Source organism: Salvelinus sp. IW2-2015, linkage group LG6.1, assembly GCF_002910315.2.
Source record: "Salvelinus sp. IW2-2015 linkage group LG6.1, ASM291031v2, whole genome shotgun sequence".
In the NCBI taxonomy this organism is placed as follows: domain Eukaryota; kingdom Metazoa; phylum Chordata; class Actinopteri; order Salmoniformes; family Salmonidae; genus Salvelinus; species Salvelinus sp. IW2-2015.
This window is the reverse complement of record NC_036845.1, coordinates 14591669-14605473: the sequence shown is the minus strand read 5'-3', so window position 1 is coordinate 14605473 and position 13805 is coordinate 14591669. Positions and strand designations below refer to the sequence as shown.

At 40.5% G+C, this 13805-nt stretch overlaps 1 protein-coding gene across 2 annotated transcripts in view; it reads left to right on the top strand.

The window, feature by feature from the left end:
• The window catches only part of LOC111965154 (D-ribitol-5-phosphate cytidylyltransferase), a 36015-nt gene that overhangs the window by 6273 nt on the left and 15937 nt on the right, over positions 1–13805 (top strand). For both annotated transcript variants that reach the window (XM_070444017.1, XM_023989176.2), the window contains exons 4-9: positions 4636–4740; positions 5058–5103; positions 5800–5897; positions 8953–9030; positions 9240–9332; positions 11801–11938. In XM_070444017.1, coding sequence (XP_070300118.1) covers positions 4636–4740; positions 5058–5103; positions 5800–5897; positions 8953–9030; positions 9240–9332; positions 11801–11938 — 558 coding nt within the window. The remainder of the gene's footprint in view (positions 1–4635; positions 4741–5057; positions 5104–5799; positions 5898–8952; positions 9031–9239; positions 9333–11800; positions 11939–13805) is intronic.

The following is a 13805-nucleotide window of genomic DNA, read 5'->3' as shown; positions in this document are numbered from 1 at the left end:
TAATGCCTCATCCAAAAGACGGCACCCTATAAAGGGCAATGTCCCCAATCACCGCCCTGGGGCATTGGGATATTTTCTTTAGACTAGTGTAAAGAGTGCCTTATACTGGCCCTCCAACACCGCTTCCAGAATAATCTGGTCTCCCATCCAGGGACCGACCCTGCTTAGATTCAGAGGCAAGCCAGCAGTGGTATTTCAGGGTGGTATGCTGCTGCCTACTGTCAAACTGGGAGACCATGTTACTTTTGAACTGACACTCCCCTAGGTCATTTTAATGGAAAAATACTTTTTGGGGGGATTATGAAATACATGTTTCCTTAACAGAAATCCATTTTCTAAATAGGATCAAATGTTCCATTTAACTTTCCTTAAATCTGCTATCGGCTAGCTTGCTAGAGAAAGCTAACATAGCTTCATTTTACTTGGAAAGATATGACCTCACCAACATTTAAAAACCCTAGCTATCTATATTCATAACCATACAGGTACAGTGCCTTCAGACATTGTTCACACCCATAGACCTTTTCAAATGTTGTGTTACAGCCTGAATTTAAAATTGATTACATTTAGATTGTCTGGTCACTGGCCTAGACACAATACCTCATAATGTCAAAGTGGAATTATGTTTTTTGAAATGTTTACAAATAAATAGAAAACAAAAATCTGAAATGTCTTGTCAGTAAGTATTCAACCCCTTTGTTATGGCAAGACTAAGTAAAAATGTGCATAATAAATGGACTCACTCTGTGTGCAATAATAGTGTTTAACATGATTTTTGAATGACTACCTCATCTCTGTACCCCACACATACAATTTTATTTAAGGTGGCTCAGTCGAGCAGTGAATTTCAAACACAGATTCAACCACAAAGACCACAGAGGTTTTCCAATGCCTTGCAAAGAAGGGCACCTATTAAAGAAAAAAAAGCAGACATTGAATATCTCTTTGAGCATGGTGAAGTTATTAATTACACCTTGGATGGTGTATCAATACACCCAGTCACTACACAGATACAGGCATCCTTTTTAGCTCAGTTGCCGGAGAGGAAGGAAACCACTCTGGGATTTCAACATGAGGCCAATGATGACTTTAAAACAGTTACAGAGTTTAATGGCTGTGATAGGAGAACTGAGGATGGATCAACAACATTCTTCATTCAAAGACTCGATCATGGACACTTACTGAAAGTTGTGGCTGCTTTGCGTGATGTATTGTTGTCTCTACCCTCTTGCCTTTGTGCTGTTGTCTGTACCCAATAATGTTTGTACCCTGTTTTGTGCTGCTACCATGTTGTGCTTCTGCCATGTTGTGTTACTACCATGTTGTCATGTGGTGTTGCTACCATGCTGTGTTGTCATGTGTTGCTGCCATGCTATGTTGTCTTAGGTCTCTCTTTATGTAGTGTTGTGGTGTCTCTCTTGTCGTGATGTGGGTTTTGTCCTATGTATATATTTTTGTTTTATCCCAGCCACCGTCCCCACGAGAGGACTTTTGCTTTTTGGTAGGCCGTCATCGTAAATAACAATTTGTTCTTAACTGACTTGCCTAGTTCAATAAAGGTTAAATACATAATTTTTTAAATTGTAGTTAATCCACAATACTAACCTAATTGACAGAGTGAAAAGGAGGAAGCCTGTACCGAATATTTTTTTCTCTCTCCAAAACATGCATCCTGTTTGCAACAAGGCACTAAAGTAATACTGCAAAAAATGTGCCAAAGCAAATCACTTCTTATCCTGAAATWAAAAAAATTATGTTTGGGGCAAATCCAATACAACACATTACTGAGTACCACTTTTCCATATTTTCAAGCATAGGGGTGGCTGCATCATGTTATGGGTATGCTTGTAATGTTTAAGGACTGAGGAGTTTTTCAGGTTAAAAAAGAATCGGAATGGCGCTCAGCACAGGCAAAATCCTGGAGGAAAACCTGGTTCAGTATGCTTTCCACCAGACACTGGGAGATAAATTCACCTTTCAGCAGGATAATAATCTAAAACACAAGGCCAAATCTACGCTGGAGTTGCTTACCAAGAAGACAGTAAATGTTCTTGAGTGGCCGAGTTACAGTTTTGATTTAAATCTGCTTGAAAATATATGGCAAGACTTGAAAATGGTTGTCTAGCAATGATCATCAACCAATTTGACAGAGCTTGAAGAATTTTGATAAGAATAATGGTCAAATGTTGAACAACCCAGGTGTTGAAAGCTCTTAGAGACTTAGGCAGAACTGACAGCTGTAATCAATGCCAAAGGGGATTCTAACGTGTTGACTCAGGGTGTTGAATACTTATCTAATCAACATATATTAGTGTTTTATTTTTCATATTTTCTTTTACAAATGGTATAATATTTTTTCCACTTTGACATTGCAGAGTATTTTGTGTAGATTATTAATGTTCCACAGAAATACCTAAAGAGTGTTTTAATACATTTAATTTGTATGAATAATTGATGTTTATCACGAATATATATTATTTATTCATGTATATATTATTTACTCTTTCAATTATCCTTCTTTACAATAAATAATTAAGTGTCCCACTTTGCCAATCGAGGTGGCCCAATTTGCCAGTATTGGATGCGTTACTTGAAAAAGTAACTAATAGTATTACAATATTTTAACACGGTAACTTGTTATATTACTCCATTACTGATAGAAGTAATGCATTCGTGTAATGCGATACTTTTGTAACGCATTACCCCCAACACTGAAAATGTTTTGATTTGCTAAATTTTTCAATATATTTTTTAACATAATATACTGTACGGGCATTTCAAAGTTCCAGAGTGGGATCTCTTCTACTGTTCGAGTTATGATCCAATTTGTCAGCATTACAAACAGTGAATGTGAATATCAATTCAAAACAGTTGCCCTCTGCTGGTGATTTGCAGGATGTGCAGTGATACAAGTAAAAGGAGGGCTGTGATTGGTTACATTGATGACAATTATGACAATTTCTCTGTATAAAATTGTCCATAACATTAAAACTAGCAGAGATCCCACATTGAAACTTTGATATGCCTGTAGAGTATATTATGTTCAACAATATATTGAAACATTTGTCAAATCAAAAATGATATATTCTCTATATTCATGTTTCTATTTTTTAAATATTCATACATTAATGTAAGAAAATCATTATTCAAATCAAAATATTACTCATATTACAGAACCAGCAGTAAAGCTTCATATGAAACATATTTTTCTTTGTAGCACCTACAGATGAACATTATGCCTGGGTAAGGCCAAAATGTCACATGTTCCAACTTCAATTAATTATTTCTCAATTGTGCTTTAAGATACAAATCTCAACAATCCTTCCTCCAAAGGACCCTTCTATGGATTAAATGTTGTGAAAATCCTCCCAATATTTTTTTTCTTCTTCTAGATTTGTGAGGAATCAGCCTTTTGACCAAAACCATGAATGTGTGGATTCTTATCATAAAACATAGGCTTATAACTTTTACGTTGTAACATTTTCTGTCTATCACAAATCCGTCACTGCAAAAATTCACCAGATTTATTTTTCAAACAGCCCAGATACTTGAGAGCTCTGCTATTTGAACCTTGGCTCGATTTAGATGGTGATGCAGATACCAGTGTTTTGAAGGACGTAGGAAGCCTTGACTAAGACCCGAAGTATGGGTCCAATTGGAGCCCCATTTGTCTGCAGTTATTTTGGTTACTGGCACATACGAATTTTAGATTACCAGGGAGCCCTGTTGGTTTTGGCTTTGACTCTCTCTGAAAATGAGAGCACATTCACTATGCAAGAGAAGCAGAGTGTCAAGGCCAGTCAAGTAGCATTTCACCGAAAATTAAGACAAATTTGTAGTGATGTAAGTGTATTTGTGAAAACGAGAGGCTCTGGCGTGATGGGGAGTGCCCCACCCCCTCTCCACTTGTGTCCATCAAAGTTGGGAAAGTGTAAGGTGTCTCAAGTTAGCACTGTAGGACATTTTCCCCCAAAATCTGCGTGAGCCTCACATTTGTAGTTTGACATGCATTGAGCCTGGCAGAACTCTGGGCTGAAAAGACAAAGGGGAGACACTCTATCCTGTCCCCAGTGCACGCCTTTGTACCGGGAGAAAATGCTACAGGTTCAATTACCACAGGACGCAGTCATATTTCTCCTGTAATTTCTCCTTCAGTTCCAGGGTCCTGAGAAAAAGGCCCTCTCTTTTATAATCCTGATAAAATATTGCCCCCATATTATCTCAGGTAGCATGAGTTACTTTGATTTAGCCTTTGTAGTCCACCACAGTATCTTAAAAGGCATGAGCTCATCTCTTATATCAAATTTTCAATGCAATGCGAGCTACAGCAACGGTCATCTGATTCCAATGTGTTCTCACTGCACTGGGCCAAGCTGTTATGAACTCAACTCTCCTCTGATTTGGGGTGGAAGGTAGCCTAGTGGTTAAGAGCGTTTGGCCAATAACCGAAAGGTCGCTGGTTAGAGCCAACTAGGTGAAATATTTGTTTAGATGTAACAATGGTCGATGTGAGTTGGTGACCTATCCTTTATTTGTCCCCAGAAGACTTGCTCAACTCTGTTTATGAAATGGGAACTAACTCAGTTTGTTATGCATCGTCAACAATCCCACGTCTCTTGTGTCCTGTCCTCATAGTGCAGTGAGTCGGACTTTGAGTTTGGCACCGAGTGCCTTCATCTGGCTCTGCAGTACTGTGGCACCAATGCTAAACTCATCGAGGGCCCGCCAACCCTGTGGAAGGTGAGCCAGCCTGGGACACTAACTCAGTTTGGGACAATGCCTTTAAGCCTAAATTAGGCCATTGTCTTAGCTCTAATTGTATGCTTATTACTAGTTTGTTATACAGGGACAAGTACAGATTTAAATTCATACATTGTGTATTGTATTTAATACTATTTGATATGATGACTGAAAGTAAAGGGTTTTGATAGCGTTGAAGTACGCCAGTAATGGAGTAAGGCCTATGAATCTAAATATATTTTCACTAAAATGAACAATGCTTTTTAGAGCAGGTGTGATGCTAACATGTTGTTAAACTAAGTTTATTTGTCCTGTAGGTGACCTACAAACGAGATCTGGCTGCAGCAGAGTCCATTGTCAAAGGTATGTGACTGTGTATCTGTATATATTTTTATACACAACTTATACTGTTAAGTGCAGTATTTACATGATCGTTGTTTGCCTCCGACAGAAAAACCACGTACTTTATAGACCTAATGTACGTTAGCACTATTTTCTGTACAACAAAAGTYATGTAAAGGTGTTTTTGTCCTGTGTGAGACAATGCCAGTTTAGAATGGAATAGAGTGATGTCGACGAGAAATAAAATAGTCTTATTGTTCTCCCAGGAAGATATTCTATGAAGTCTTGTTTAGGTTTGTCAGAAAGTAAGGGAGGGTGTTTGCAGTCTGTGATGTGAACGCCATCCATACAAGTCAGGGCACGGTAGAGCCATCATGGTCTCTACACAGTCATGGTAACATTCATAAAGTCATCAGTCCTACTCTTTACCTCTGTATGCACCTGGGCCGACCAACTGGATTATGACATATTGAGCATAGTAATTATACCAAGAGAGCTTTGTGTGTGAATGAATTCATTGTTAGTATGTGTTGGGAGCATATGCAAGAATACATCTTTGTGTGTGTGTGTCTTTGGCACATCACTTCCCCACGTAAATCAAGTTGAATCCCGAGTGGTGATGACTTAAATGAATTCTCACAATGTTTAAAGATTATTATCATTGCTAAGTAACGGAGATTTGCAGCAAAAGTGGTCAAAGTACACTTTCTTTTTCAGAGACTCTCTCCCAGTCGGCCTGTGTTGTCACAGGTGGCTCTGCACAGGCTACAGAGCTGGCCAACGCTCTGCAGAGGAGCATGAGCGCTTTGGACATGGTATGGTGATGATTATGATGATGATTACAATTACAATGTTTGTGAGATTTTACATTCGATCATCACATTGATGTTTCTTCCACCCCTCCAACAACCCCCCTCTCCCAGACCATGTGAGCTCCGCTTGGGTGGGCCCTGGTTAAAATTGCCATCTGTTGTTAGACCTATAATGGAGCTTGTCTGAAGGCTTCCACACCCTCCTCCCTCCARCCCCCCTCTGCCTCTCCACCTCCCGGCATGACGGAAAGCAGATGGCAGTCATGTAGTTCATGCCATGGGAATTATCTGATTAATTGAGTGTMCAGCGATGACTCTTCACTACCACCCTTCGCCCATCATGTTGAATGGCTCCCTGTTTCCCCATACTGTCCCTGTATGACATGTCTCCCATTCATTCTCAGTCATGGTGAAGGGGTCACAGGTTGCCATATCGTCCCCACAAATCACATTGCACTTCTCCATTCTCATTTGTTTTAAAACAGACACCCCCGGCCTCCCACCACACCGTCCCCACATTGCCGCTGAGAGTCTCTTTCTTCCTGCGTATATCGGAAAGTGTGTATACATCCTCCCTCAGTAGTTGATAACAGAGGGGGGAAATGCATGGCGGGTGAAATGTTTTGGTGATACAGGGAGAGCACCGACAGCTCATCCTCCTGTGAAGCAGTGCCAAGCTCTTCATCAGGCAGTACGCGTCAAACAGGCAGCGGATCTAGCTGTCGTGGTGCTAGGCAGACCCCTGAGACGTACTGTATGGGATCCTAGGAACCTAAGGCTTTGGCTTTGATTGGAACCATTGTTCCCTGCACTCGGGTAGCCGGTGAGGTCGTGTTGTGGCGCACGCGTGTCTGGGACCAGATGCATCCTTCCCAGGGGTTCGAGGGAGATYAAAGGAGAGAAAATGGAGGAGGAGGAATTAGCTTTGTGATCAATGCCGTTAATGAATCTAATACAGGGGATAAGGGAGGTAGAGCCTGAGCTGAGCTGGAGCTTGGAGGCGAGCACACAGTGTGGTGTGTGCAGGTGGAGGATTTTGCAGCGTGTGTGTGTGTGTGTTATTGCGGGGAGAATATGATTAGGGGATTCTCGTAGCAGGATGAATATGGATGTGATCCCATAATCATAGTGGAAGATACAAAATATACATTAAATTGTATTAATATGTAATATATTACAAACAATGTTCTTGTTAGCACTTTTCATTCTTGTTCTGTACATGATGTTGGGCAAATAAAATGTTTTTTTTTAGGTTTATAAAAGTATTTGCCTCAATAACCACCGATCACTTGTCCTTTAACAGACATTCCCAGACGTTATTCAAGCAAACAGCTTTTATAGCCGTTCATTATTCTTTTGATTAATAAGTAAACCTATTAGTGCCACATTTATTTCAGTCTCCTGAGACAAAGGAATTGGAATTTAACCACTAAACCATAATTCTGACATTGCATTAGAGCTGCAACTGAAACATCTGCGTCTTTAAAAAAATTCAGGCTCGTAGTCAATTTGTGTCGGAGCCCAATCTAATAGACATTAGTGTCATGATAGGAAGGGAGGATCTGATGAAGGGAGAACACCTCCATCCCCTCCTTATCTCTAACATTTTGAGCTTAGTATACGATAGTATTTCATATTCACTCAAGATTAAATACAATCTTGGAACACATGAATTATATCACTCCTTTTTCCAAAATATTAACCTTGACCTACTAGATATTTAGTCATGGACACAGCCAGATAGAGGAACAGKTAGGGCWAGGCCSGGACAAAGCTCACTGAACTACACTTTGAGCACTATATTCAAATCATGTCTATCCTTTCCCTTTGTCTGAGTTTCTCAGCATTTCAAACAAGCAACTCATAGTTTGAAAAAGTAATAGGTAACACTTTTTATAGCCTGTTTTAAGCTGGGACTTGGTATTTATATGGTTTTACTAGGAAACAATGTGGTAACATCTTACCACTTTCTGAATTGAAACTCATAGTTTGGGGCAGTTCTCTTTTTTCCTCTGGCAGCCTGGAACTTGATTTCAGACTCGGTCATGGACTCTCTGGTGTGTCCTGTAGTTGTTCCTTGACCTCCTGTCTCTTGAACAAACATCCCATTCCAGAATTTCATGCCCAACTAACCTTATTTAAATCATGTCAGAAAATGTAATCTTGCAAATCTACATTTCTGACTGATGGTTTTCCCTCAGAACCCACAAGCAACTTATCTTTCTGGACCAAATAACCCTCCACATGTTTCCCGTAACCATTTAGATTTCCAACTGTCATTGTTATTCTAAACGGTTAAAATTGTACAAGTCCCAGTCAGTGACAAACCCAGAGCGTGGATGTTTGTTTCTGTGTTTATTTCCTCTTGTGTATGAAATGTTAGACAGGACCAGGGAAGAATTACTGGGAAAACAGAAGAGATGGACATGAAATGGACACACTGACTGTAGCATGTTGTACAGCTTCATTCTATTTATATTCAAGGGCTAAATTTGTTGAAAGATACTCAGCTAAAATGTGGTTACAWTTACAGTGAACAAAAATGATTTTATTATTTTGGACTGCACTGAATTTTGATTCGATTTACAGTGTAATGAAATTTAACTTGGCTCGTCTACAATTCTGTCTCCAGGCTTCTTTGTACCCTTTATCATTCTGCCAGCTCAGAGAGACAAAGAGAGCCCAGCAGTGGTTCCCTGTCTCTTTCATTTGTTATAATGAGCAATCCAGCCTTGGAGAGAATTTAGCTTAAGATCAATGGTGTTCAACTCTAGTCCTGGAGCTWCGTAATGTATGCTGGTTTTGTCCTTGCTTTCTAATCAGGGACTAATTTATTATTGGGTAACCAGGTGTGTGGACTGAGACTTTCTGGCTGAAATTAATTGATTAAGTGCCAGGGAGAAATTAATACCAGCATGGAAATCCCTCTGGGACTGTAGTTGAGCTCCCCTGCATTCCAATGGAATTTATTAACAGCATTAACTAACATCATTATTTGGTTTATTTCACATTTGAATGTAGTATTTCTGTAAAATGTTTCTTTGTGTCTTTCTTCAAGGAGGTGGATGTGATCTCAGACTTGATAGGAGACAATGCCAAATCTCTGTCAAAAGAGTGGAACTTTATTCAYGTTTCTGTAAGTTCACACTTCAGGAGTTTAGGAAAACAAAATATAACTAAGCCTGTTTCAACATTATGAATATGGTTTGTTAATTATGTTATGTTTATGTTATTACCACTTTGGAAATAGAAGGTTATGCACGTTACATTTTTTTTCTGCTCAGATAGCCAACTCAACAATTTTCCACTATTTTCTGATACTTGCTTTAAATTTTTTATCCGTAGGTCAACAGTTCTTGCTTTTCTGAAGTTGGAAAAATGCTGAGTGCGTTGGAGGAGGCAGACCGAGCACTCCTGCATCCAGTGGTCATTATTTGGGTGAGTTGAGTTRACATGGGGATAAATGTGTAAATAGAGCCTCATATGAATTGAGTTGCCTTACCAACACTCGTTCTGGTACTGGAAATTAGACTGTCTTCAGTCCTCTATGCTTGGGGCTCTTTGCCCCTTACTGATCACTTTGCTTTATGGTGAGTTGGCCATGTTGCTTTAAGGATGGACTGTAAGCTTGCGAAGGCCATMGAACYCTCTGATGTTTGGGTATCCCAGTAGCAATCGCACACATTCAGAACAAGGTGAGCTAGCAGTGTTAACAGAGAACATTGTGTATATGGGTGTTGTCTGTGCTTAGTGGACTTAGTGGACGTTTATCATGTCTCAATCAGGTTTCCCACACTGTGAATGAACTTGCGCTGGGTGTTTTCTAAAGCACACGTCTGGTCCAGGCAGGCTCTAGTTTCCTCAAGGTACATGTACTACATGGCCAGACAACCTTTTTCCGCTTGTAAAATGTTCACTTTGCAGTCTACCTATGGTCCCTCCGACAAAACTATGTTGCTGTTTAGAAACCCTATACCCCCCCCTGAGAGCACTTCACTCCTTTCACTTACCGTTTGGCTCGTGATAGATGTCAATATCAACCACAGAGCAACATTAACTCATGACAGCCTCAAGTAGACCCCCCCCCCCCCCATTACCTCCCGCGCCACCCCCCCCCCCTGCAAATTGATCTAATTGGAACCCAAAATAAACATTTACGTTATGAAGGTACTGTTTACTTTTTGTGATTTTTACCTTTTTTACCCCGGCAACAGCACAACTGCCAAAACAAAGTGAGGAGAAAAAGGTGCAGTGGGCTTGGGAAGTAGCATTCTGGAATTTTCTCTTAAGCGAGTCTTTACGTCTTCAAAACAACTCAGTTTTAATCATTGCAAATGTCATACAGGATAACTTGATTAAACCCTGCCTTGATTTGTGTTGTAAGGCCTTGTTAGGTCCTCAGTGAACCTCTGTGCACGCAAGTGTGTACACACACACACACACACACACACCACACACACAACACACAACACACCACACCACACCACACACACACACACACACACACACAAAACAGCTCCTTCCAGTGGTGTGGAGCTTGGTTCCAGGCTGCATTAGGGTGGGAGCAACACTCTCCACCGCACCAGAGTAAATGCATCTGTGTCTGAGCTTTCCCTACGGCTCTTACTGTGGACCAGATGCCCTTTTCACAGGTAGAGAACCCTAGGACCCCCCACATCCAGCACTTTATTCAAAATACATTTACTCCCGGCCTAAGTCGATTTCATGGAAGCTTAAGGATGTCCTACATTAAACATCAGCATCATGGGAAGGCTTAATTCCAAACAGAGTTAGCGAGGTGGGAGGCTGAATTCAAAACAAGAGTTGGCTCACCGAGCGATCTCAGAATTTCCCCTTCTTAAGCGAGGATGCAGAATCAACAGTGAGGGATATCTGGGTGGCGTTAGATGGCACARGTTGTTCTTTCTTAAGGGCTTAGTCCAGCGTTTCCCCAACTCGGTTCTCGAGATCCCAATGGGTGCATATTTTGGTTTTTACCCTAACAGCTGATTCAAATGATCAAAAGTTGATGATTAGTTCATTATTTGAATCAGCTGTATAGTGCTATGGCAAAAAAAAAAAAAACGTGCACCTCTTGGGGCCCTGAGGACCGAGGTTTAGGAAACCTTGGCTTAGTCTGTAGCATTAAACAATGACCTAGCAATCAGAGTGGGAGATAATCGAGTTTCACAGAGTGCGTGGCAATTGATTCAGTATGTGCCTGGTAATGATCTCGTCTAGACTTAAGCCAAACTGGCACCTTCTACTGCAGCAAAACAAATCAATAATATCACTTATTTGAATTGAAACAGATGTTGATAGATGACAAGTGACTTAATATACTTATTCAAGAAATACTTGACTTATAGTCATATAATGATGTATAATAGAAGGTTTATAACAGATTAATTAACACATTTGACATTGAGCTTACAACACACGTCCTGTATKTGAAGACATAATTGGAGTGAATTCACCCTGTCGAGCGTCAGTCAACAGCCCAATTAGAAATCTAAGTTTTGCAGCAGCAGTGTAGATGCTTTCACATCCCATGCATGACACACTAAGTGACTCATCAGTGCTGGTTAATGCTGTCTTAAGGTGGGCCCATCTATCTAAATAAACACCGTGAGGCCTTTCCACCTGAACCAGATGCATTACTACCTCCCAGAGTCCTATCCGACGTGTGTTTACCCCGAACAACACACTCCTCCAACATCCCTCCCAAACGAGGACCTTTAAATAAACATGCTTGTTCAGTCGCAGCACGCCTTTCTTACGAGTGTTTTGAACAATGTGCTTTAATTGATCCAAAGGTTGAATCATTCTCTAAGTCTCCGTCAGAGAGTGTCGTTATTGGCAGGAGATGCATGTCTGACTGGGTGTGGCGGGGCTTCTTTTGATAGGTTTATTTGAACGTGTCGGAGGACGGTTCGTCCGCCAGCGAGCCGATGGGAGGAGAGCRGGCGGCCATGATGGAGCTCGCCACAGGAGCCAAGCTCGGAAATATTTTAGTCTATGGCATCCAGCTTCATCACTCAAAGGTATGCCCCCTTGTTTTGTTATTTAAAAAAAAAAATGTGCCTGGTCTTACGTCCTGCTCAAATGGATTTAGAGTKCCCCTGGAATGCTTGTTTCAAAAAAGCCAAACAAAACACAATGAGACCTGTGTAAGTTCTTGCCTCCTCATGCATTTGGACTTCAGGCTAATTATTCTGTCTGTGTTAGATGTTGGACGTGTGTGTGTGTGTGCTTACGTGTGTGGAATATAACCTTTCCATCCAGACAGATATTCTGTTTTGTTTTTAATAAAAGAAACATGCAGGGGATAAAGATGTCCTCCAAGTGTGAAAAAGCCATGTTACACGTACACACACATTGGTTCAAGTGTTTTCCCTACCGCATACATACCTCAGCTGTGTCTCATGGGAAGGCTCTGCTCTGGATGGTGTTTGAGGTMCCCCGTTGGCCTGTCAAAAGTTCACTGGAGTTGTCAGGGTTGATGTGGTTGATCTGAAATGTGTTTCTGTCGGCATTTACATGATTATATGAATGTGAAACCCTCCTAACACGGGATTAGAGATGGCGGGATATGTGTTACTGAAGCGATTGGATTACTGCTGGCTAGTGGCTATGTTGCGCTCACCCACAACAGTAGGTCGCAATAGCTGGAAAGGATATAGAAAAGCCAGATGTTCTCACATTAGAACCCCCCCCCCCCAAAAAAAAAAAAAAAATAATAATAATAATATAATGGTTGTAATCTTGTTTGTGCAACAATTGATATACATGCCAGTGAGCTTCGTGTTTGTGATAGATTGAGCTATTTGGACAAATGACAGCTTCGATTTCCTGGCGGCAATAACACATCACAAACCAATGGCAGAACCTCACTGTTCAGGGCAGATCGAGAGAGGTTTCAGACATCTCTTTTGATTTTAGCCTTGTCAGCATTAGCTAGGGGGAATTCAACCTGAGTAATGGAGTGACGATGGATTTCCATTTTTTGGAGTGTAGACAACATGCGGTGGTCGGTCTTTGACGTCAATGTGTCATCTAATTAAAACAAGGTGTTTTGTATTCTTTACGGGGAACTTCACATGTGAGTTTGATTGCGCTATCAGTTGTTTCTGTCTTTGGTCTGCGATTCCCAGCATGCCAGAGTCTTCCACTGACCTATGGAGAGTGATGCTCTTAATTAGTCATTCCTGTTCCAGTTTTATGAGAAAATGCTTATCCTTATCAGATAGTGGAACACCGACTAAGACCTTGCATAAATCACTGTGATAGGTTTTCTGTTATAATGAGGATAATTCTTCCCAMATGGGCTTATTCATACTTGTTAAAAAAGGGTTGCCAATACTCCCTATTTCAGTCCACCTGGCCTCCAGATATGTACAAATATATCTATGTTAATGCACATCCACAACTTAAACTCATTGCGTCTGTGTTATTTCATTTTCATATCACCCAAATGGCTGGACAGTATTTAATGAATTGTAATTTAATACAATATCCCAAATGTACTTAAAGGCCCTGTTGAATCAGACATTGTAACTCCGTGACTGGGAAACCTAACRAAGATTGCATGTAGAGTTCCTATACTGTACATAGTGCAAAGAGCAAACCGTAGGTTACCATTGTGTGAAAACAAATTGAAATGTATCGATCTATGACTATGTTAGCCAAGCACTCACTGACACACATTGACACTGTAATTATAACAAAAATTGGAAGTCAGTGATTGTTTAGTTGTGTGTTTGTCTCTCCAAACGAAATGTTAAATAGCAATATTGTTTTTGGTGTTCTCGAATTCCCCTGTTTAGAGATGGAATTCTTTAGTTAGTCATGTAGAGMGATTCTTGTTGTAAGAACTCGATAAGYATCAGTAAACCTACTCTCTGGTAAATA